General features: G+C 35.1%; 1 protein-coding gene across 1 annotated transcript; it reads left to right on the plus strand.

The window, feature by feature from the left end:
• Nucleotides 1-93: 93 nt before the first annotated feature.
• LOC139757527 (xylosyl- and glucuronyltransferase LARGE1-like) lies at nt 94-21,922 on the plus strand. Its single transcript, XM_071678077.1, has 17 exons — nt 94-557; nt 2,404-2,555; nt 3,367-3,587; nt 3,712-3,907; nt 6,801-7,015; nt 7,440-7,525; nt 9,278-9,425; nt 11,611-11,712; nt 12,614-12,781; nt 13,666-13,846; nt 14,932-15,056; nt 16,179-16,334; nt 16,958-17,064; nt 18,250-18,322; nt 19,337-19,429; nt 20,043-20,173; nt 21,798-21,922. The coding sequence occupies exons 3-17, from the start codon at nt 3,435-3,437 to the stop codon at nt 21,871-21,873; spliced, it is 2,010 nt and encodes a 669-aa protein (XP_071534178.1). The 5' UTR covers nt 94-557; nt 2,404-2,555; nt 3,367-3,434; the 3' UTR covers nt 21,874-21,922.
• The last annotated feature ends 1,620 nt before the right edge of the window (nt 21,923-23,542 follow it).

Genomic DNA, 23,542 nt, shown 5'->3' on the forward strand with positions numbered 1-23,542 from the left:
CTTCTTAGCGTGACACGTGAAAATGTGATGTTTAGTGTAATGATGACTCTCACATTCGGACGCCACGTTTAGCCTCCTTGAAGTGGTACGATATTTGTTCAAGATTCCAATTTTCAAGGGCTTCCCTTCTGTTTGGAGTATAAAGGACATATGAAATGACTCTTATTCCACTACAAAAGTGGAGCATTTGTCTACGATTCATTTGGTTCAATGGAATGAGGGATTTTGTGGCCTGATGAGTTCTTGTGGATTGGAATAAAGGTCAAAGTTACTAAAGAAGGAAATTCATACTGGGAATTTAGACGTGAATCTTTCCTTCAGATTTTATATTTTTTTCCGTGGCCATTGTCCACGTAAATATGTGGGTGGAAACGTGATTCTCAACAGGTTCACACACGCATGCAGCGGTGGCTGCAGGAGACAAAGGAGAAGGAAAGTTGTATGTGCAATGATAACTTGTTTATCATTACTGCCCAAAGGAATATCCAGAGTGCAATAGAGGCAAACCCCATCACTTCTTATCTATAGCAAGCTTTTAACTTGCACGCCACAATCAGGTAAGATAATTTGTTATTAACTTTCTGGTCATTTAAATGGTAACAAACCAGCTAAGCTTTTCGTCACTATTTAATTTTGGATTATGAAAGATTTTGTTTTCCAATGATGATATTGTATTTAGAGAACAGGATAAGATAACTGGTGTGTGAATTAGAGCATTACATTTCATTCTACAGAATTAAAGTCATAGTGTCTTGGGGGAACGAAAATCAGGGAAAATGTTGAGTTTGTTAACTTAAAAGTAAGTGCTACTCTCTTACTCATAAATACCTCACCTAACCTCCCTTAGCAGCCAAGGGTTATCTCAAATTTCAATAATATTGAAATAAAACAAGGCACATCTATGATGTAAAGAGAGAAGTAACAGTAAATGGTTGTATCACCATAGAACCTTCTGACAAGCAGCCATTTCATGCAGACCCCAGTAAGTGATTATATTAATGTTGGTATTATATTATTAAAACTCATGGCTGCAAGGTGGGTTATTTATATATTTGGTATATATTTATACACATTTTTTTTTCTACATATGCCTTCTTTCATCTTAAGTTACTCTGATCTTCAAAACCTCACCATTATTGCTTTTTCTAATATTGTGGAATATAATGTAATGATCCTTCACTTCACATTATAAGTGCATGGCTGTCCATCTGGAAGTCATCTGTATGTGGTTAACCTGCCGAAAATTATGTGATCATTTGATGACCGGTGTTGCTTGGAGGATCACTTTTTGATCCTTGTCAGGTGGTAAGGAAAATGAAGAAGAAAAAGAAATATGAAGATATAAGTGACTGATTTTATTGGGATTACATCAGGAGGGAGGCATCCCCCACTGTACTTGCGCTTGTGGAATAAGTTAGGAAACAACTGCACCTAATTTGTTTTCCATGTAATCTTGGAGTCGTAGAGGACTTTGGCAACAGATAACACAGAAAAACTTCGAATATTTCCAAAGAAAAAACACCTCCAGTATCCTTTCCCTCATGTGCCATCCACTTGATCTCCTCACTATGTGGAGTAAGTAAGGTATGACTGTTCTACTTACATTCATGTTATTCACCACCAATGCTGTACTGGTGTATGAAGTAAGAGCGTAGTGTTCTTTAGAAAATAAAAGATACTTTGATATCCTCCCTACATTTGTCAACCAGTCTCACTTACCCAGAATATAATATTTTTAAATATGTTCATGTTATTCACCATCAAGACCATGCCTGTGTAAGAAGTATGGGTACAGTCCAAAACTATGCCACAGAGAAAGGCACAAACATTTTTTCAGGTCATTCTCATTGAGATTTGTCAAACATGTCAAAACATCCCCTCTACCCACCTTTAGCATTGGACCAGGCCAACAAAGATAATATAACTTTTTGTGTATTTTCTGTTACTTTTTGATGCTAACTTATCATTTCATAGAGGGAAAAAATAGAATTCTCTTTAGAGTAGTGTGTGATGGATTTTTGGATTATGCCTACCATTTAAGGATAAACAAATTTACTGTGTTTATTTTGGGAATATGTATGTGTCTAAGAAAGCTTGCATGGTTTCTTAAGATACTATTTGACTTCTGTGCAATCTTGTAGATGAATATTGACTAAAAATGCATAGCATTATCATAAACTGGGAAATGACAGTGTGATGGATTTACCTTGACTGCCTTGCTAGTCTACCCCTAGCTGTTCTATTACCAGGATATTAATATATGTTGATAATTTAAGTAATTTTACACTAATATTACAGCATCAGTAGTTCTTAAGATTCTGGTAATTTCCAAAAAGTATATTTATGACTTTCTAGAATATTTGGTTTTAGAAAACTCACATGCACATAAATATTTCTTTGTAGAAAGAGTGAATTTGATTACGCCAAAATAAGTCGTCGAAGCAAACGTGTTGTGAGTGTGCGATTCTCACACACTCGAAGATGGTGGTGTGGATTATTGCTTGGTGTGGTCCTGGGGTGTGCTGTGGCAGCAACCATCTTAACCAGGCTTGATGGTAAGAACCATTTTCCTTTTGGTTTTGAAATAGCACCATCCATCTCAAGCCCTTTTTCAGGTACAAAGACTTTAACATAACTTGATAAGGAAATTATTTTGAGGTCATAGAAAAATCAGGATTTTTCTTGATACAGAATATGGGGATTTTGGTTAAATCATGGAAAAACCAGGTAATAAGATTTGTGTAATAATGATATCATTATTATTATTACTATTATTATTATTTTTCTTATTTCATTGCTATTTCCCACATTAGCAAGGTAGTTCCAGAAACAGATGAAGGTCATGTTCACTCACATCCATTTTCCAGCTGTTATGTGCAATGACATAATAATAATGTTTATTATTATTATTATTATTATGATGTGTTAGAAAGTGGACTGTGATTGAGAGGGCTGAGCAGGGTGTACTGTTTTGTTTTGGGGAGGGAGCAAGTGGAAGGGAAAGTATTTTGAATATTAATAATTTTCACACCCTTTATCATTAAAGACCTAACACCAGGGCTTAACATTTTTGCAAAAAAAAAAAAAAAAAATTATGTACTGTAATTTTACATGTGAAACACAATAATAAATGAAAATTTCATTGCATCTCAAGAGTCTGGACTCAATGGCAGAATTCATTATTTACCCTTAATTTAACAAATGCAACATAAACATTTGTTGCAATAATGATAAATAGTGAATTATGCCTATGAGTCCAGACTTTTAAGACACCCTGTATAAGAAAGCATTATGTTTACTCCACTTTTTATAGACTAAGGAGAATTTATATTTCTACATATTGTGAATATTGAATACTCACCTCAGGTTCAGATCCAACAAATGTGTTGGGGCTGACACCACGGGAGGTGCGGCTAGCAGAGCGAGTGCGGGAGATGGAACAACAGAACCAACTGTTGAGGAGGCAGCTAAGCATATCTCAGAATCAGCTTATCAAAGCATGGGGTGCTGATGGGGAGGACAATACAGATAAATTGGGAGATGGTACTGGAACTGGGGAACAAGGTGCTACTAAGTGCAAAGAAAAGGTTAGACATTGGTGGCTTTTGAAATTGATTGATAAAACAGTGCATATATGCTACTGATACTTATGAAAATTGAATGAACTGATGGTTTATATCTTAAATCTGAAGTTTCTTTCTCCTCTTAAAGGAATTTGGTGTGCCAAAATGTGAGGTGCTTCAAATAGCCATAGTATGTGCAGGGTACAACTCCTCACGATCAGTGGTGACACTTCTCAAGTCTCTGCTGTTCTACCGACGGAATCCACTTCATTTCCATATGATTGCCGATGCCAAAGCTCAAGTTGTCCTGCATACGCTTTTTTCATCCTGGAATGTACCTCATGGTAATTTGCTTGTTTAAACTTGACAGGATTTTGTTATTGCTAAGTAACCACTATTGTTTTTTTTTTTTTAGGCTGAAATCATATACTGAAGTTATTACATTATTCTCAGACACTATCTTGGATTTTCATATTACAGTATATTACAAAACTCAAAAATTTTAATGCAAAAAGTGGCATCCATAACATATGATTGTTTACCAGTATTTAGCCATTCACTTATCGTGTGAAGAATAATACACTTGCCTGATCCCATCATTATATTATCAGCTCATTAGTTTCGGTTCATTTTGCACAGCAGCAATCAGAATTACCTTTTTCAGCATTGGACTTTCAGCAAAATGGAGATAGTCCATTTACAGTCAGAGAAGGAAGTAAATGCTCTGTTGCTTTCTGCTTATAACGAACAGAGCTATTTTTATTTTTTGGTAAATGTACTGAAAAACTTTTAGCTGTCATCTTAGGAACTGGTTAAATTCATTGAGGCTTCAGGCTTGAGTCACTCACCTGTTAAGACATGTTTTATTCTTGGCATATATCTCCTGACATTATTATGTAGCAGTAGCTAAATGAGATGGTGTTTGACCAAATTAGGAATGGTGATAGGGAAACACTTAGGCTTCCAGAGCCTTGTGTCTGTTTATGTATTCAATATTTTAAACCAAGTATTCATAATCACCACTCTTTTTTTCTGCACTCAACATAATGTTCACTATTTTCATTTGCATTGGATACCCCATGAAACCCAGTTACATCCTAAATTGCTATGTCACCCATACTTGCATTCAAATTTTCCTCTGCGGAGACTTGATCCCTGACATCAAATGTACTAAAACAAACCCTCCCAAAAGACTTATCTCTTCTTCACAACTTTCACTCACACTCAGTCATTCACCCAAATCATTCTAGAACTTTTTTCTTTACATTCCATAACAAATTCTTATAATTCTAACTTCATCAGAATTGCCACCCTCCTTAGCACACCCTCACATCTTATCCTCTGGACATTCCCAAACCATTGGACCCCTTTCTTCTTGAGCTTAATTTCTCTCGGCCAGAACATCTGTGTTTCTCTTAAGACCAGTTGTTGGAAAATTAATGGAAACCATCATTTGAGATAGACTTGTAAGACATGTAGAGGACTACCACTTAATAAATGATTCTCAGCATGGTTTTTGTTGATATTGCTCACTTATGACAAATCTGCTTGATTACTTTTTTGTAATCAACATGTACGATGCAAGCATTCAAGAAGGTTCTGCATCAAAGGTTATTAGCAAAAATTCACATGGCATTGATGGGAGTTCTCCTTCAGTGGATAGCAAATTGGTTGACTGGCCATAAACAAAGAGTTGTTATTGAGGGTCAAGCCTCACAACAATTAGATGTAACAAGTGAAGTGCCACAAGGATCACTCTTGGGGACAGTTCTCTTTCTCATATATCTATTAATGATACTGATAATGGTCTGCATTGCAAGATATCAAAATTTGGTGATGATATAATGCTGGGAGATAAATCTACAAATGAACTTAAATATCTACAGCTTCAAACTTACACAGACAAACTGAAGAACTGGGCTCATAAGTGGCAAATGAATTTTTTTATCAATAAGTTCAGTTTTACATATTGGTAGAAGAATGAAAAGGCAGGGTTCATTATGAAGTCTGTTGAACTGAAAATGGTAAATGACAAAAAAGACTTGGTCATTATAATCTCTGGCGACCTAAAACCAAGCAAGCATTGCACAGAAGCAGTGAAAAGAGCAAACAAAATCCTTGTAGGTAGGGCCTTTGAATTTAGTCCAAGGAAATCATTCTACCTTTTTACAATTTACAGATCATTGATTCATCCACATCTTGAATACTATGTTCAGTTTTTGATCACCTTGCCTTAAAAAAAAAAAAAAAAAAAGACATGGAGAGAGTACAGCATTGAGCTACCAAGATGATTCCTGGACTGAGAAACAAATCCTACGAGATCAGATTAAATGACTTGAATCTATTTAACTTAGAAAAGAGATGGTTAAGAGTTGATCAAGTACACATACTTAGAATTATGAAAGGCTTCAATAATCTTGATCTGTTAAGTTACTTAAGGCTTGATTTGTCAGACTTTACTCAAAGTGATGGAAACAAACTCGTGGGCAAATGTTTTACCTTGAATGAGGGGAAATACTTTTTCTTCAACAGTATTAAGGGAAATATTTGCCATTAAGAGTATTTTCAAGCAGTATTAGAGATATGTTCATGAATAGATATGATAAATACTTCACTTCAAGTTCATGACTTCCATTTTTTGCACTTTCAGTCACAATGACAATTTGCAGGTTCTCTTTGAATTATCTGTATCCCCTCTAACTTCAGCACACTAATCTGTGAGTTTCTGATATCTTCTACTGTTACAAACAGTCTCAAAAGGACCCAGTGGTCATGCTTTTTTAATTCCTTTAGTGTTCCTTTCTGCAAATATGTCATCTACCTTTGTTCTCATTCTGGTTACAAGTAAGCACATTCAGACACCACTTTCCTTCTTTTAACCTCTCTACCTTTCCTATAACCTTTCTTTCCTTTCTCAAAACCTTCTACCATTAAAAATCAAGTTCAAAAACACCTACAGATACTTGATTAATCTCTAGATCTTTTTCTCTTAGTTTTCCTTTCACCCAAGATGGCCTTGGTTTTGTCCACACTGTGTTGGTCACCATTGAAAAATCATAATTATGGCTGAGGGTCATTTATCATACAGAGATTTCACACAAGTTTCTTTCTGTAACCTTTATCTTTATTATATATGAGTGTAAACTTAATAATTGTTTTCTCCCTAAACTAACCAGTAATTAAAATTTTATGATCAAATGAGAAAGAAATTTACAAAAAGTTTGTGATTTTTTACAGTTGAGGTGAACTTTTACCTAACGGATAATTTGGCTGCTGATATCTCATGGGTTCCCAACAAACACTACTCTGGAGTGTTTGGGCTCATGAAGCTTACTCTCAACAAAGCTCTTCCATTATCACTCAAGAAAATAATTGTCCTGGATACTGATATTACAGTGGCTACAGACATTGCAGAACTGTGGAATCTATTTTCAAAGTTTGGACCAAAACAGGTGTGTTGGATTTTAGTTTAAAAGGATTGTTTTAAACACTGTTTGGAGTTTAATTCAGCATTTGTGCCATTCATTTCTTTCTAGTAAAATATATTTTGCTTACAATAATGGCTTACTTATAGCTTAAATGGTTAAATGTTTTTTTAATAAGGTATTTTCACTTACATATTAACAGATCTTTCTCCAAATGATAAGACTGTAGTAGATTTTTTATTTACTTTTGTAATATAACAAAAATAATAAGATCCATGCATGAAGTATTGTGTGAGCTAGTAAATGTATATTTTTTTGTAGTATGAATTTTAGGGCCATGAGTTGTGTATTCTGGATTTCCTTCACATCAGATATTATGAATATGATGGAAGTTTTACTTGTTATAACTCTTAATATTAAGAAAGCTAATGAATCTTTTGTTCTGGAGCAGTATATAGGTTTGGTGGAAAATCAAAGTGACTGGTACCTGGGTAAACTATGGAAATCTCATCGCCCGTGGCCAGCTCTTGGTCGAGGGTAAGTTTTTTGTGTTTACTTCATGTAGTTATAATGATTTACAGTTCTGTGTACACTGCTAATGCTAATGAAGATGATGTTTAAAAGACCAAACATACTTTTCAGCTTTTAAGTTTTCTATATATCATTATTATACATTACATATAAACCCAGGATGCCTTTTAAGGGACCCTGCAGCTTCAAAGGTGTTTTACGATCAGAACCAGGGAAAGTGAAAAGTTCCTCAATGGAACTGTATTCCCCATGATCAACTAATGATTATACAGTCTCGCCAAAGATGACTTTTCACTTGCAGTCTACCTATAAGCAAGCGAAATTTTTTAACACTGGATCTTGGGAATAAAAAAAATGTGGATAAATGATAGGGTGAGAGAGCAGTGGAAAATTTCAGGGAGCATTAGAAAATATTTTAGACGGAAGTGAATGGTATGAGGAAAACCATAGAACAAATGGAAGCACGAGTGAGTAAGTGATAACAGGCAAAGAGGAGGTGAAGAGATGGAATGAGTAAAAGGACTGTTGAGATGTTAGGTGTTTGGGACTTAGAGGTACAGAGCAAGAAAGTCATAGTTTTGTGAGAAGAGGTGATGAAAGCCTTGAGTGTATATGATTGCAGTTGAATCTCTCAAGAAAGGGTGGTAATTTTTTTTCATTCTTTTCACCAGATGATTTATTATGACTTTCTCTCAACACACACCTCCTTACTCCAAGCACCCTACATTTGCCACCCTAATCATCTAACATGTTCAGCAGACTTTAAAAATACTTACACCATCTTTTCTGTACATATTACCACTTCCCCTTCTGCTTCCATTTAGTCTTGTTCTCCACACACAATTTACCATGTAAAATATTTTCTCATTCTTTCTGATGTTTGCCAATAATCTCTCACCCCATCTCTCATTTGTCCCCTTTTTCAGTCCCTGGATCTTCCTGATCCCACCACTTACTTCACTTCCTTAAAAACCATCATCCCACCTTTCACATGCCATGCATTTTACCTGTACCTGTAAACAATTCTTCCCTAAATACCTTCCATTCTTTAACCACACCACCCCTAGTTTTCTTTACTCTCACCTTCTGCCATTCTCTTGTATCTCCATATATATGCCTCTTTGCCTAACTTATTAACTTCCAACACCCATGTCATTTCCTCATTTCCTTGAAGCCTCTGCCTGTAAGGAGAATGAGCACTTCTTGGGCTCCTACCCCTTTTAGTCACTTATGGAGGAGATACAGGTGTAGTATTCTTTCTTTCTTATCCCATGGGACAGCATCTTAAATAGTACAGCATATTCAGTAGTATTACAAAGTGTCCTCCATGTTATCAGTTGGGAATTTGTATTATGTAAAATTGGTTACCCACATACATATCTATTTCTGGAGAAAGGAGAAAGAATATTACCCACATATTTTGTGTCTTCTACAAGGCAACTTAGAGGGATAGGAGTGGAGAGGGTTGAAAATCCTTCCTTCCCTATCTTTGCTTAACAAAATAAAGAACAGGGAGTCAAGTGAGGATTTTACATCTAAGGCTCAGTCGTCTGTTCTTTGTGCTACCTTGCAGAGGAAGGAAATGGAGAACAGGTATGAAAAAAAGAATAAACATATATACAGGTATGTGAATGCTATGGAAGAAAATATATGTTTTTAAATAGTGTGCTTGCCTGGACATCAAGATTGCTGGGTAATGAAGTGATACATGATTGAAATTTTTACAACAAGTTTTCTACAATTAGAATTTTTTCTCAGGTATAATACTGGTGTTATGCTCATCCGGTTAGATGTCATGAGGCACAGCAATTGGTCCCAAAAGTGGAAACTCATAGCAGAAAGGGACTTAACAACGCTACTTTCAACGCAGCTTGCTGACCAGGATATCATTAATGCTGTCGTTAAGGTAAAGTCATTTGGGTATCATGTAGGTAACAGGGTGCTGAGCCATTAAAGCTGCATTGAATATTTCTTTTGTCCTTTATCCTTCATATTTTTTTTTATACTACTGCTTTCTTGCTGTTGTATACTAGATGAATGCCCTTTTACTTTCAATTTATCATGTTTGCTAGACAAATTACACTTTATTATGTACACTCTGGATACTGCTCACCTTCCCAACATGACAAACACTATTCATACATAAAAAAAAAAAAAAAAAAATGCCCGAGATGCAACTTTTGTGCTGTTTAAGGAATCGGAGACATAAATGCCTTTAAATGAAAAATCAAGCTACCCAATATGAATGATCACCTTTCCCTGAATTACTTATTACCTGAGCATTTGCCAGTCATCATTCTAATTGATATGATCACCTGACTCCACTAATTGCCTTGGTTAAACAGTATTTACCTGTCATTCCATATCTGCTTCACGGGTAGCAGGCTTAGCCTGGAGTAAATGTGGGGCCTGAAGCAAAGCAACTAGTATGGGTGCCACCAGCATACATGCAGCTACTATATTTCTTAACCTGTTATTAATGATTACTACAGGGTTTGTGATTTGACATTGGCTCCCAGTCGCTGTGGGGTCTGGGTTATCGTTCACTCACTAAAAACTTAAATTGGAGGAGGAGCCTGAGAGAACTATGTGCAGGAAGTATATTGATGATACATTAGTCTCTTTAATTTAAATTTCAACTACATGCCATAAGGGATCTCTCTCAGGGATGATGGTACAAAGATATACTCTCTCTTTAATATCTGTTCAGTTTCCCACCTTAGAAAGGTAGCTGAGAGATGACTGAGCCTTAGAGTAAAGCTCATTAAACTGCTTCCTCTGTTACATACAAGAGGGAAGGATTTCCAGTTCCCTTAGTTGCATTTTATGACAAACAGGAGTATTCCTCCCTCTCTGACCCAGGTATAATGAAGACTGTTAACATTTTGGTTTACCCTTAAAGACAAATTTAAATGTGGAAAATGAAAAGAAAACCATTGTATGAACTTCCTAACAGTATCATATTCCAGGTTACGTAGAAGGCCAGACAGACTTTGTACAATGATACGTCTTGTTTGCACACTTGAGATGTATATTTCATGCAGCCATGTGATAGATACGGAGTTGATTCTTGTTCTTCATAATTCCTTATTTGTAGATTTGCTCATATGTCATTAATAAAGAATGTACTTGTGATAGCTAAAAATGTGTGGGTGTAAATAATGCCATTGTTTGTCTGTTTTTGATGTTACCTTCTAAAGGTAGGGAGGGCAAGTAGGTTAATAGAAAGTCTTTATTCTAAATGAAATTCACATTTTCATATCTAAAGCATGTATGGAATGGAATGAATTGCAATGATGTGGTATACAGGGTTTGATGTGATGTTAATGGATTGAACCAGGGCATTTGAAGCAGCTAGGGAGGCAATGAAAAGGTCTATAGGGGCCTGATTGTGAAGAGGGAGCTGTGGTTTTGGTGCATTACACAAGGAAGCTAGAGAATGGATGTGAGTGATTGCAGCCTTTGTTTGTCTGTTCCTGGTGCTACCTCACAAATGCGGGAAAAAATATCTAAAGCAGGGGGGAATATTTATAAACTTTTTAAATTTTGGCTTCCTAAGTTTTCAGTCTTTCAAGCTCATGTATTGAATATGCTATGTTAGTTTTCAGAGTATTTGCTTATGAAGTCTTTGCCCCCTGAACTCTACTAAGAAATAAGAACATGTTGAAATTATTAATAATGCTGTATAAGTTACACAAAAGTGGAAAAAATTCAGCCATGTTAGAGAATGAAAAGAAGTTAAGAGGAATGGGAGATATTGAAAAAATTAGGAAATAGCATTTTTGAAGGAAATTCAAGAGTTAGGAAATTGTGGTTGATCCCAGAGAGGGTAGTAGTGTTAATAAGATGAAAAGGAGAACACAATAAGGAGGAAAACCTTCATTTCTTCGATGAAAGTCCCTATAATGTATAGGTGAATAGTGCCACCTGCTGTTGAAATTATTACTTTGTATAATGGGAAATGATAATCTTTAAGAACAGTATGCACTCTAAAGTAGGCTGTTGTGAGAAAACTGATAATCTTTTAACTTCCTCAGTGGACAAAAAAGCTAATCAAAATGATATTATTTAATTTACATTTCTATTTTCAGCAACATCCAGAAATTGTATACAATCTCCCATGTCAGTGGAATGTACAGCTGTCAGATAATACTCGTTCAGAATTGTGCTACTTGGAAGTAATGGACTTAAAGGTATGTTTCAAACTTTGTACCATTGATAGTTATTTGTCGAACTTGGTATGAAACCATGTTCACATTCTGTTATAAGTAACTGGAGATACTTCACTTGTGTCCAAGGCCACAAACACATTTTATGGGATTGATACAAAGAAATAGGGACTTTTTTCTCATCTCCCAATAACAGATATGCTTAGGTTTATAAGGTACATCTGCTCTCGTTAATTTTTTTCACTCCAGGTGCTTTTGGCGAGCTGGCTACCCCCATGAGGGAGTTCCACGTGGGAAAAGGCATCAGAAATATAGATAGGTAGATAGAAGATAGAAGCTTTTGATAACATTAAATGCACAAAGTAAGAGATTAGTCTCCTGTGTCTAGGTTGATGTCATATATTTCCATTTAACTTTCAGAATTACAACTGTATGTTGAGAAGACTTTTTCACAAACATTTGAATTAATTTTAGGCCTGCTTCTGTCATTCTTTCTTGATATTACATATGGTACCAATCAATATTAGACTATTTATTTAAACCAGGCCCCAAGATGAACCTTAGTTTGATAGTTATGGAAGGTTTATGATGGTAGGGAAACAGTATTATTCATCAAGCAAGACATATGGTGAGTGCTACACAATAGTCATACAGTTTTAGCAAAACCTTATTAGAGGTACTTGCAGTTAGGTACTAGACCTTCCCTCATACATTTATGACTCATATATCCTATTAGAAAGTCTATATTCATTCTCTATACTATCAATCACATCAGCTTATAATACCCAGGCCAGCTCTTTCAATCGGTCTTTGCTTATAACTAAAACTCTTGTCATTCCTTACATATCAACCCATGTCATACAACATATACTGAGATATTTTATTTCCAGCATGATAAAGTACTTATATGATTATGTTCTTACAGGCAATTCACTGGAATTCCCCAAAGAAACTCAAGGTAAAGAATAAACATGTTGAGTTCTTCCGAAACTTGCACCTAACCTTTTTGGAGTATGATGGAAATCTTCTTCGCCGTGAACTCTTTGGTTGCAACCATTCAAGATCCATCCATGCATCAAATCCACTAGCACAGGTATTTTGTTTCAAGACATGAAGTGACTAAACATAAGGAGCTTGAGATTTTAACCCTTTCTTTGTGCATACTTTCTGTAGAATAAGTTACCCTAAGTGGGAGTGAATCTGAGATTAAGACAAAAAAATTCCTTATAGAATATATATATATATATATATATATATATATATATATATATATATATATATATATATATATATATATATATATTTTTTTTTTTTTTTTTTTTTTAACTATTCGCTGTTCCCAAACTATTCGCTGTTTCCCGCGTTAGCGAGGTAGCGTTAAGAACAGAGGACTGGGCCTATGAGGGAACATATATATATATATATATAATGTGTTACTGAAGAAAATGCCCACAAAAGTTGTATAATTGCTCTATAGTGATGTGGGAGGGTGTGATGGGTATGTTGTGTTACTTGGATATTGACTTATGTTGATTATGGTTTTTCTAATTGTGATTTTGTTCCACATACAGCTAAACACATAACTCACTAGAGTATATGATATTTTACTAGTTGTGATTTCCACATCCTAAAGGTGTTATTTCTACAGTCTACATATTTTTTACATTCTCTACTCATTACAATATTTACCTATAAAAAATCTGTAGCATGTGCATGTCTTAGCACATGAAATTGAAGTAAACTACTCCAGTACATGCCCTGGGATCAAACCTAGGATCACTTGAATGATAACTAGGGCATGTAATGGCGAACCATTTACATTGATTTCATATATTAGTATGTGCTAATGTGTATACTAAATACGATCTGTATTCATTTAATATGTTCCTTGTTAATGAGAATAAAGTTAATGAATAGAAGAGAGTAAAACAATAGCAGCTTTCTCCCACATTTTTTGTTCTTTCTGTATATCCACAGTTAAATGAGGAAGATGAATGCTACGAGTTCCGACGTGCTCGCCAGACAAACTACCGAACACATTTATTCTTTCTGGACTATGAATACGATCCCACAACAGATGGTTATGATGTAACACTTGTGGCTACCCTTTCTATGGATCGTTTGCAGATGGTAGAACAGCTCCTAACACATTGGGATGGTAAGTGAAAGTGTCATTGATGGTTTGAAAAAGTACTTTGTTGATGTCTCAAGTGAAGAAAGAAAACAATACCTTGACAGGCTATGGAAAGTTATTGGTAATACTTCTGATATTTTTATATTTTGCTTTCTCTTGAGTTGCTTCACTTGTACAACATCTCCAAATTATGTATTATCTCTCTCAAGCTTGCTACTTCACATACATAGAAACAATGTCAACTGTCAGCTTTTTGCTATCGATAATTGAAATGAAATACATTATTCATGTATATGTTTGTAATATTATTTGATAAACAGCAAATTGGAAAGATAGTGCAGTAATTGGGAATATATGGGAAATTGGTGTGTCTGCTTTTAAAACCTGGATCTTGTTTTTACACGTGGTTAAATCACTGAAGTATAGTAATAGTATTTTTTGTTTTTATGATAGCAAAGAACACAAGGGCAACTGAAGCCCTAATCAAGGCCATCTCACTGCCGCTACCTCACTGGCATGAGAAACAGCAACCAAGTATAATAAATGAATAGATGAATATTTCCAAGGGCTGGAAATCCTCCCCTCCATGTTTTACCTCCAAAAGAGGGAACAGGGAAGGGGGCCAAGTGAGGATTTTCCCTGTAGAACTCAGTCCTATGTTCTTAACACTACCTCTAAAGCAGGAAATTGCAAATGTTTATGAAATTAAAATCATTTTTTTATATTTACATATTTGCCATTTCCTACACCAGTGAAGTAGCATCAAGAACGGGTAACTGAGCCTTACAGGGAAAAATCCTTGCTTGGACCCCTTCTCTGTTCCTTCCTTTGGGAAATTAAACAGATGTGAAAATCTGGAGAAGACCTTTTTAGGACAAGACAGGGAAGCTTTTTGGGCAAATGAATGATTTAGGTACTGTAAGGACAATAATAAGGAAAAGTGTAAGGTAGTATATAGAGTTTTCACTACTGCATCAAATGCAACCATTTGTCATAGACAGTATCATGAAAACAAAATTATTGATTCTTTTATAAACTACTGTTATTGCATGATTGATATCAAACAATCTGTTTATATGTGTGAATGCTCCATGATTTTAATGTTTCAGGCCCTGTGAGCTTAACATTATACATGTCTGATGCAGAGGCTCAGCAGTTCCTGTCATACACTCAGAGCTCAGAGATAATTGCCAGCAGGAAAAATGTGGCTTATCACGTGGTCTATAAAGAAGGAGTGAGTACCTAATTGAATTGCACAGTGAGTGAGTAGTACACTGTCACTTCATTTCTTTGTCAGTATTATGAAAATATATGATGAAAACTGCCTTTTGCTTTGTAAAGCTTTAAGCATCTAAAAGAGCCTGGGAAGTGAGTCATTTGTTGTTTGCTAATGATACAGCACTGGTGGTAAATTTGAGTGAGAAACTGCAAAAGTTGGTGACTGAATTTGGAAGAGTATGTGAAAGGAAAAAGTTGAGAATAAATGTGAAAAAAAGCAAGATTATTAGGTTTAACAGGGTTGAGGGAAAGGTTAGTTGGGGGTATGTGAGTTTAAAGGAATAAAAATTGGAGGAAGTGAAGTGTTTTGGATACCTAGGAATGGACATGGAAGTGAATGAAACCATGGAGGTGAAAGTTGGTCATATGGTGGGGGAGGAGGCAAAGGTTCTAGGAGCATTGAAGAATGTGTAGAAAGAGAGGATGTTATCTGGGAGGGCAAAAATGAAGAGGGTGGATGTGTTGGAAATTAAATGTTTGAGGATAATATTTGGTGTGAGATGGTTTGATTTAGTAGGTAACGAAAGGGTAAGAGAGATGTATGGTAATATAAAGTATTTTGAGAGAGCTGAAGAGAATGCACTGAAATGGTTTGGACACAGAGAAAATGAGTGAGAAAAGGTTGAAAAAGAGGATATATGTGTCAGAAGTGGAGGGAACAAGGAGAATGGGAGACCAGATTTGAGACTGAGGGATGGAGTGAAAAAGATTTTGAGCAATTGGGGCCTGAAGGCCTGAACATGCATTAGGTTGAAAGGCATGCACAGGATAAAGTGAATTGGAATGATGTAGTATACATGTGAGTTGGTGCTATACAGTATGAAGTTAAGTTGGTGTTATATAGTGCTGGGATCAGGCAACAGGATAAGTAATTTTGTACTTGGCCTGTAATTGGGGAAGTACCAGTGAACAGTTGATTATTGTCATTTTAAGGACTGCTGTACTGTCATTGATTTCAGCACCCTAAGCTTGCCTCATCTTGGCTAAGAAAACAGTTTGTTTGTTGAGAAGTTTTCTGTGGTTTCAATTTTCTCAATACATTCCAGTTTTAAGATGATGAAAAATACTTTATTTCCAGAATTTTTATCCTGTTAACTTCCTACGCAATGTTGGGGTTCAGCATGTGAACACTCCCTATGTCTTCCTCACTGACATAGACTTTTTGCCCATGTTTGGTCTCTATGTCTACCTTCGAAAAACGCTCCAAAACTTACACCCAGATGATAGCAAAAAGGTAGGTAACTATGTATGCTTTTTAATTGACAGTTTTAGTGATAAGGGATAGTTGTCATACCTGTGCACAAATGTATGGATGTATGGTAGGAGTTGAAAAATCATTGAAGTATTTGTGTAATAAGGTGGGTATAGATAAATATTGTAAAATGTTACCAGATTGAATTAACCCAATCATTAGCGCTGATGAGAGTACTCACCTGCTAAAAAAGAGGGTGCCACAGTTTGTGCATTGCCAGGCTATTACATTACATTTAGAACAGAGATAATAAATCCACGTATAGATATCCAGCATTTTTGTACTGCTGCTTTAATATTTAATAGCAATCTAATTTTGTCATTCCCACTACACTCTACCTAATGATATAGTCTACTTATTGCTGTATACTAACTGCTTGAGCCAACTTTAAAATCATACTGGTAGAAAATTAATATGTTAGTATTTGAAGCCTTCACCTTGATAACGTCAACAAGATTATTCCAGCTCATGTACTTTTGTCCAAAGGTCAAGAACAGGTAATCAAGGAACTTATAAAGAATTCAGGTATGATATGAAGAGTTAATTAAATATAATTATAGATACTGTGCAAATGTCACCTCATCTTTTTGTTCACCATCTGACAGGCTTGGGTTGTGCCAGCATTTGAAACACAGCGTTACCGTCTGTCATTCCCACATAGCAAAGCAGAACTTCTGAATAGACTAGACATGGGAGAACTGTTTACTTTTAGGTGGGTATGGATTAATTAATACTTTAATTCTTATTGTAATAGTCATCTAATTGTCACAGCAGTTTGCTGATTTAAAGTTGATTTTGTGAAAAAAGTGCAGATAACAATTTAAATGATACCTTTGTCCTTGCACTTGAATAAATATTTTTTGTAAAACAAATTCTATTATTCATCATATTTGTATAACATCTGCTTTAGTCTTTCTGCCTTTTTGTAAAGTATTTAATCAACCTTTCCATTATTATGTGATAATTATCATTACCATTACTTGTTTAAGAGAAATTTTATATGATTTGTATCATTTTAATCTCACATTCTACCATCATCTCATTCTTCTTTCAAGTTATGCTTTAACCTTATTTGCTTGCAAAGTAATCTTTAGAACTACTATTCTTCATGGTAAGAGGCAAATAAGATGTGAATAAGGAATGGAATGAGTATTTTGAAGAACTGTTGAATGTATTAGATATAGATAACAGGGAGATGATGTGGTGTGTTCGGATGAAGTGGCATGTGGAAAGATAATCATGGTCAAATGGTGTTGTGAAAAGAGGAAAGGTAGAGAAAGGTTTATGTAAGATGAAGTGTAGCAGTCGAACAGGGATGGGTGTGATTGCAGTTAACTTTCTTCAGAAAGGAGGTGACAATACTGTTGACAAGCTAGTCAAGCTGTTCATCTTTTATATGATCCAAGGTGATGTGCTTGCCGATAGGGAGAATGTGAGTATGGTGACCACATACAGTATAAAAGCAACAGGAGCAAAAATACATGCTTGAAGTACAGGAATATAAGTCTGTTGTAACACACATACAACCTTCTGCAACTCCTCTTCACACTTGGTAAGCAACACAGTGTCATCTGCAAACGGGCTTTCACACACTTGCAATAACTGTTACCAAACTTCCCATGCATGTGGCTACATCATGAGTGAAAGCTACCTTTGGCTAGGTTGTATCACTGTCAATAGAAGAAAATTAGTCATCTTTTTGAAGACCTTACTTAAAAGGTGTTCATCATTTTCCTGCTTCTGAATGAAATGCAGCCTTGAAGCTGCAGGAGACCCATAACATAAAAGGTGTGCTGGAGTTGTATGAATAGAAAATATGTTAAGAAGGCTTTTCATTATTTCTGTTCTTATCTTGACATGATTCGTTGAGGATATTGACATTGATACACATTGACAGATATCATGTGTGGACAAAGGGTCATGCACCAACTAATTTTGCCAAGTGGAGAACTGCAACCACCCCTTATAAGGTAAGTGGTCTTGAATAAATCTTAAGAGGTTTATGCTTATATTCCAATTAAATGCAATTTTCAGAGCTATCTAACCTGGCATGTAATCCAGGTTCATATTCATCATTTTCCCAAAGTAGCCAAGATTTCATCTCTTTGATGAAAGCAAATTGTTATTCTGGTCCACAATAGGAAGCATTAAGATCTCAGTAGCTGGAGCTAAAAATATTCATTTTTCCCAATTGTATACCGCACATTTTTCTGAGGAGATTATTTGACATGTAGGCCTTTTTCCATTTTCTTAATGGTCTACATGGCTAACCCAACACTAAAATTCTTCCCAACAAATGCTGGTTTCACCATATGTAAGGTGATTGATAAGACCACTTTTTGCTCAAAAGACATCAGTTTCCTTGCCCTCTTTGAGGGACCACCACTCTCATCACTAGCATTATGCTATGAGGTCATATCAAAGGGCTGAAAGCTGCAAAACAGTTAAAGTTTTCAAAAGTCACTACAACACGAGTCATGGTGGGAAAGGATAATGCAAGCAGAGCTTATGCATACAGTGCTGCAAAACAGTTAAAGTTTTCAAAAGTCACTACAACACGAGTCATGGTGAGAAAGGATAATGCAAGCAGAGCTTGGGCAACAAGAATCACTGTATGCATCTTCAGGCCATCTCCATGTTGGATCTCACCAGGCTGGGCTAGAAGTAGCTCATGGTTACTCTCTTTTGCCCAGCTGGGGGAAACAATGCCACAGATATTCAAATTTCTACGCTGCACTTGGTGAAATGGCATATACATTAAATGTGTATACAAAAAACTGTAGTTGGTAATATTGCAGTAAGCAGTGGGTTACGTCATGTATATTTCAGAAATTCAATAAATTTTTGCAACAGAAGAAAACAAAAGATAGTATTACTCTGTTGCCATCTGATGAATAACACCTGAGTATTCTGTATGGTAAACATTATATACCATACTAATAATTCTGTATGATTAATATAAAACTAAATATCTTTCATAACAGGTTCCATGGGAACAGGACTTTGAACCTTACATTGTAGTCCGAAAAGATGTTCCAGAGTATGATACACGTTTTGTTGGATTTGGGTGGAATAAGGTGATGTATAGAATTTAGCTCTTGTTTTTCTTGTTTCTTTTGGAAGTAGTCATTCTTTTAGTGTGTATGTGTAGGTAGAAGATGTGTGTAAGTGTAACTGGATGTTTTTAAGGACTTGTTTGTTTTCACATTTGATCCAGGCCTATAAATTTTTAGATACTGAACAAAGGATTATGTAGAGACTACCTACAATACACTAGGAAATAGCAGAAAATATGGATTGACCATCTGCATGTCATAAGGTAAAATATGTATATGCATCATCTGGGTTCTCTTAATAGGTGTTTGATATATATGATAAAACATTAAATGCAGTTTTTATGATATGAAGGTATATTGACCACAATAATTTCATGCCCTATTGTGTTGTAGATCGTAACTTGTCAGAGATTGTTACAGGTACTCACTGAGATCATTTGCACAACACTACCTTCCAACAGACAACTAGATGTCCTGTGTACTTTTTCGTTAATGGGCCTTTCACCCTGGTCTTAGCCTTATTTTACATATATACAGAAACTACAGTATTTCTCACCTTTTCATTGTTAGATTTGTGTTCACATCTTCATTTCCTTAACCTAATGCCAACATAAAGCACGTGATTATTTGACAGGTATCACACATTATGGAACTGCATGTGATGGGCTTTGACTTCATTGTTCTGCCCAATGCCTTCATTATCCATATGCCACATGCACCTAGTCTTGATATAGCCAAATTTCGCACATCACCCCAATACAAACGGTAAGTAGTTTAATTTACGCTGTAAGTTTTATTAAAAGTGACTAAATTATTCAGTACTGTATAAATTTCAAGATTTCTTTAGTAGCATGTTACTGAGTAGTTTGTTTCATGGTGTAAGTTTTGTAAAGTGATTAAGTTGATTATTATTAAATCACAGATTCTTGAGTTGAATATAAATGTGTCCTTACAGATGGAGAAAGAGGAGAACAGTGAGGAGAGAAGGGAGGGAGGAGTGAGAGGGAAATGAAAGGAAGGAACAGGAGAGATATTAGGAAAGAGGGAAATTGGGTCATTTTTGTCCAGATAAGAATTATAAATTTTTGAATAGATGAATTATGCAGTGGGTAGCTGGGTAAGTAAAGATGAGGCTAGTTGAATGGATGGATGGAGTAACTAGGGAAGGAGAGATGATGGTTGATGTAATGGTAGAATGGGATAGATGATGATTGGATGGATTAGTAGATGGTTTTAGGGATTGATAGACGAATGGATGGTTAGTTGACTTGATAAGGGGATAGAAAAATGGCTGGTTTCACAGATGGGTGAATTGGTGTCAGTGACTTGATGAGTATGTTCGTGAGTGGGTGTGTTGAGCAATTGGCATAGGTGTCTGGATTGGTAAATGAGAGAATGAATGGCTTCATGGATTAGTAGATAGTTAATCATCAGCCTCCCCTTATAACTGTGTTGTCACCAAATATCTTTAAATCAAGTTAACTAAATATGACTTGTACTCTCTTAATTTATTCAGAACTGCTTTTCAAGGGCACAAGGGTCATCTCAAAACATAATATGACTGAAGTATCTTTTAACAAATCAGACTTAGGTATCTGTCTTTACACTTCTGATGTAAAAGGGCCTAGAGTTCAACTAAAAAAAAAAGAAAATGAGAACATCATATCTCAAGAATAAATCAATCTAGGAGAACCTTTACACATCACATTAGTGTTACTCCAAAGGAGTTGATTATTTCCTTTTTCCTGCATGGAGCTGTATGAGCCCCACAAAAAAAGGGTCATGGGGTTATACAATATTCATAAAATTAAATATAGTTGGGCTGAAAATCCTTTCTTCGTGCTATTTTCCAAAAGAAGCAATAGAGAAAGGAGCCAAGAGAGGATTTTTCCTTTTTAAGGCTCATTCATCTGCTCATGCTACCTTGTTTATGTGGGAAATGGGAATTATGTATGAAAAATGATTGTGATAACTGAATGAACTGTTGCTGTATTATAAAAACCTGAGAGATAAGAGGAAGCTAAACCTAGGAAATTAGTTTCATTTCAAAATGTAAAGCACAACTTCCCATATCTGGATGAAAAGTACATCATATGAAGGGCTAGGTTAAATTTGCACATGGGTACCCTCATATTTTTCCGGTCACAGTAGTCAATATAATCTTAATGTAAAGGTGACATCATAAGAACAGAGTAGATAATTCTTCATTATTTGGTTTATATATGCATTTCGGAAATAGCTAATGTGAAATGTGGCCAGGGACACAGGTTCCATTATTTTTTTCTTTCTCATAATTCTCATACTCCTGCTGTCCATTCAAATTTCTTAACTGCATCATTTATATGATTCTAAAACTGAAAATAATGACACAGTTTTTTGTATTTTACAGGTGTGTAAAAATCCTAAAGAGGGAGTTTGTTAATGATCTCAATCATAAATACAACAGTGACATTACTCTGCAGTAATATTTTGTTAAGCATGATATAATTTTCCATATTATGAATGTGATAATTATTCCTCAGTTGTCAAAAAGTTATATTGAAATTGACATCTGTTCAGTAAGAAAGTGTAACCTTTAAACACACACAAACACAGAAAACAAATGTCATCTTGTGACACATGGTGCTCTTAAAGGTGCACCAAATAAGAATTTATTCATGTAATTGTATATTCGTATCAAGTGATCAGGAATGGACACTACTTGCCAGCCAGCTGATCTGTTTCCTTATGCATTTATGTTACTGTGTTATGTATTGTCTACCTTATGAGAACTTGTTCCTAGCACATTTGGTGATAATACTTTCAAACATGGGTTGTGGCATCTCTCAATAATCATTAGATGATATAGCAAGCAGTTGACTTAGGAATGAAGTTATTTATTGACAATTATGCCAATACACTTCATCCTGGACAATGGAAAGTTTTGATGGAGCTCTGATGTATATTAGATAGATGTATGAAGATGCCACACCATCTTTCATGGTCTCAGAAGTGCCAATTGATAGGATTTATGAATATGTTATTTTCAGTTTATGTAAAGCATTTCATTACATTACAACGAATGTAAAATTATTTCATCTTGGGTGGTACAGTGAACATGGCCAAAGAATATATTTTTTCTACATAGAGATATTTTCATAATTTATTTCAAATATATATATTTAATTTTATCATTTGGCCAAGGTTTATTACATTTTGTCAATGACTGCCTAACCTAGATATATTCTATTGTAAAGTTGACTATTTTCAGTTACTAAAATTGCACCTATATTAACATTTGCATAGAATATGGTAAAACTTTTAAGTACCGAATAATTATAATTTTAAAAGAAATTGTTAATATCTTCTGCAATAGATTTTCTTTAAAAGTATTATCAAAAACATTTGATAATTTTTCAGCAATAGAAAACTTGAGTATTGCTGAAACCCTTTTTATTAACAGGTTTCATTGTTATTGACTTAATTCCTACTTCTGTTCCTACAAGATCTCTTGTTCTGGTTCTGTGTGATCACTGCATAGTTTCCAGTGAGAATGAGGATGATTTTGTGAAATCTCGGAAGGCTTTGTATTATCAAATAAAGGTTTCTTTATATACTCTTTAGATTTAATATTTCTGTTGGGCTTTAGCATTATTCATATGTATGGGTTTTGTTGTGCAGCATTTCACAATTGTTCTTGTATTCACTTCAGGGCCATGCATACAAAGAATTATTCCTTTTTTATTAATTCAAAGGCAGAGTAGGTTTTGGTGTAACAGATTCTTCTCGAGCCTTCCAGTTCGCAGAAAGCTAATAGTTGTAAGAAAACTCAGTTGTATTGTCTTCCAGTTTAATGGAAAACACAAAGAGGCTAGTACAAACTTGTGTAGTCATAGTGTTGGTTTTACAACGCTATCATTTTACATGAAAAGGTTCATATCACAACTGTTATCTTAGTAATTGAATCTCATTGTGTTCTCTAACTTTTTCTCTCTATGAAGAAAAAATGGTATGTTTATTGGACTTTGAGAATCAACTGATTTTTTGTACAAATCAGGGAGTCTGATATAGTTTTCATTACCATAAATCATATAAAAGTGCATCCACAGCATTAACAAATTCTTGTTGAAGAATTCTGTAAACTGATATATTTAG

The sequence above is a fragment of the Panulirus ornatus genome, chromosome 27, assembly GCF_036320965.1.
Source record: "Panulirus ornatus isolate Po-2019 chromosome 27, ASM3632096v1, whole genome shotgun sequence".
NCBI lineage: Eukaryota > Metazoa > Arthropoda > Malacostraca > Decapoda > Palinuridae > Panulirus > Panulirus ornatus.

Excerpts from the sequence above, each read along its gene's own strand:
- LOC139757527 (XM_071678077.1), top strand. The coding sequence starts at position 3,435 with ATGGAACAACAGAACCAACTGTTGAGGAGGCAGCTAAGCATATCTCAG. Across the intron at positions 9,426-11,610 it reads TCATTAATGCTGTCGTTAAG|CAACATCCAGAAATTGTATA; the intron begins GTAAAGTCATTT and ends TTCTATTTTCAG. Across the intron at positions 13,847-14,931 it reads GCTCCTAACACATTGGGATG|GCCCTGTGAGCTTAACATTA; the intron begins GTAAGTGAAAGT and ends TTAATGTTTCAG.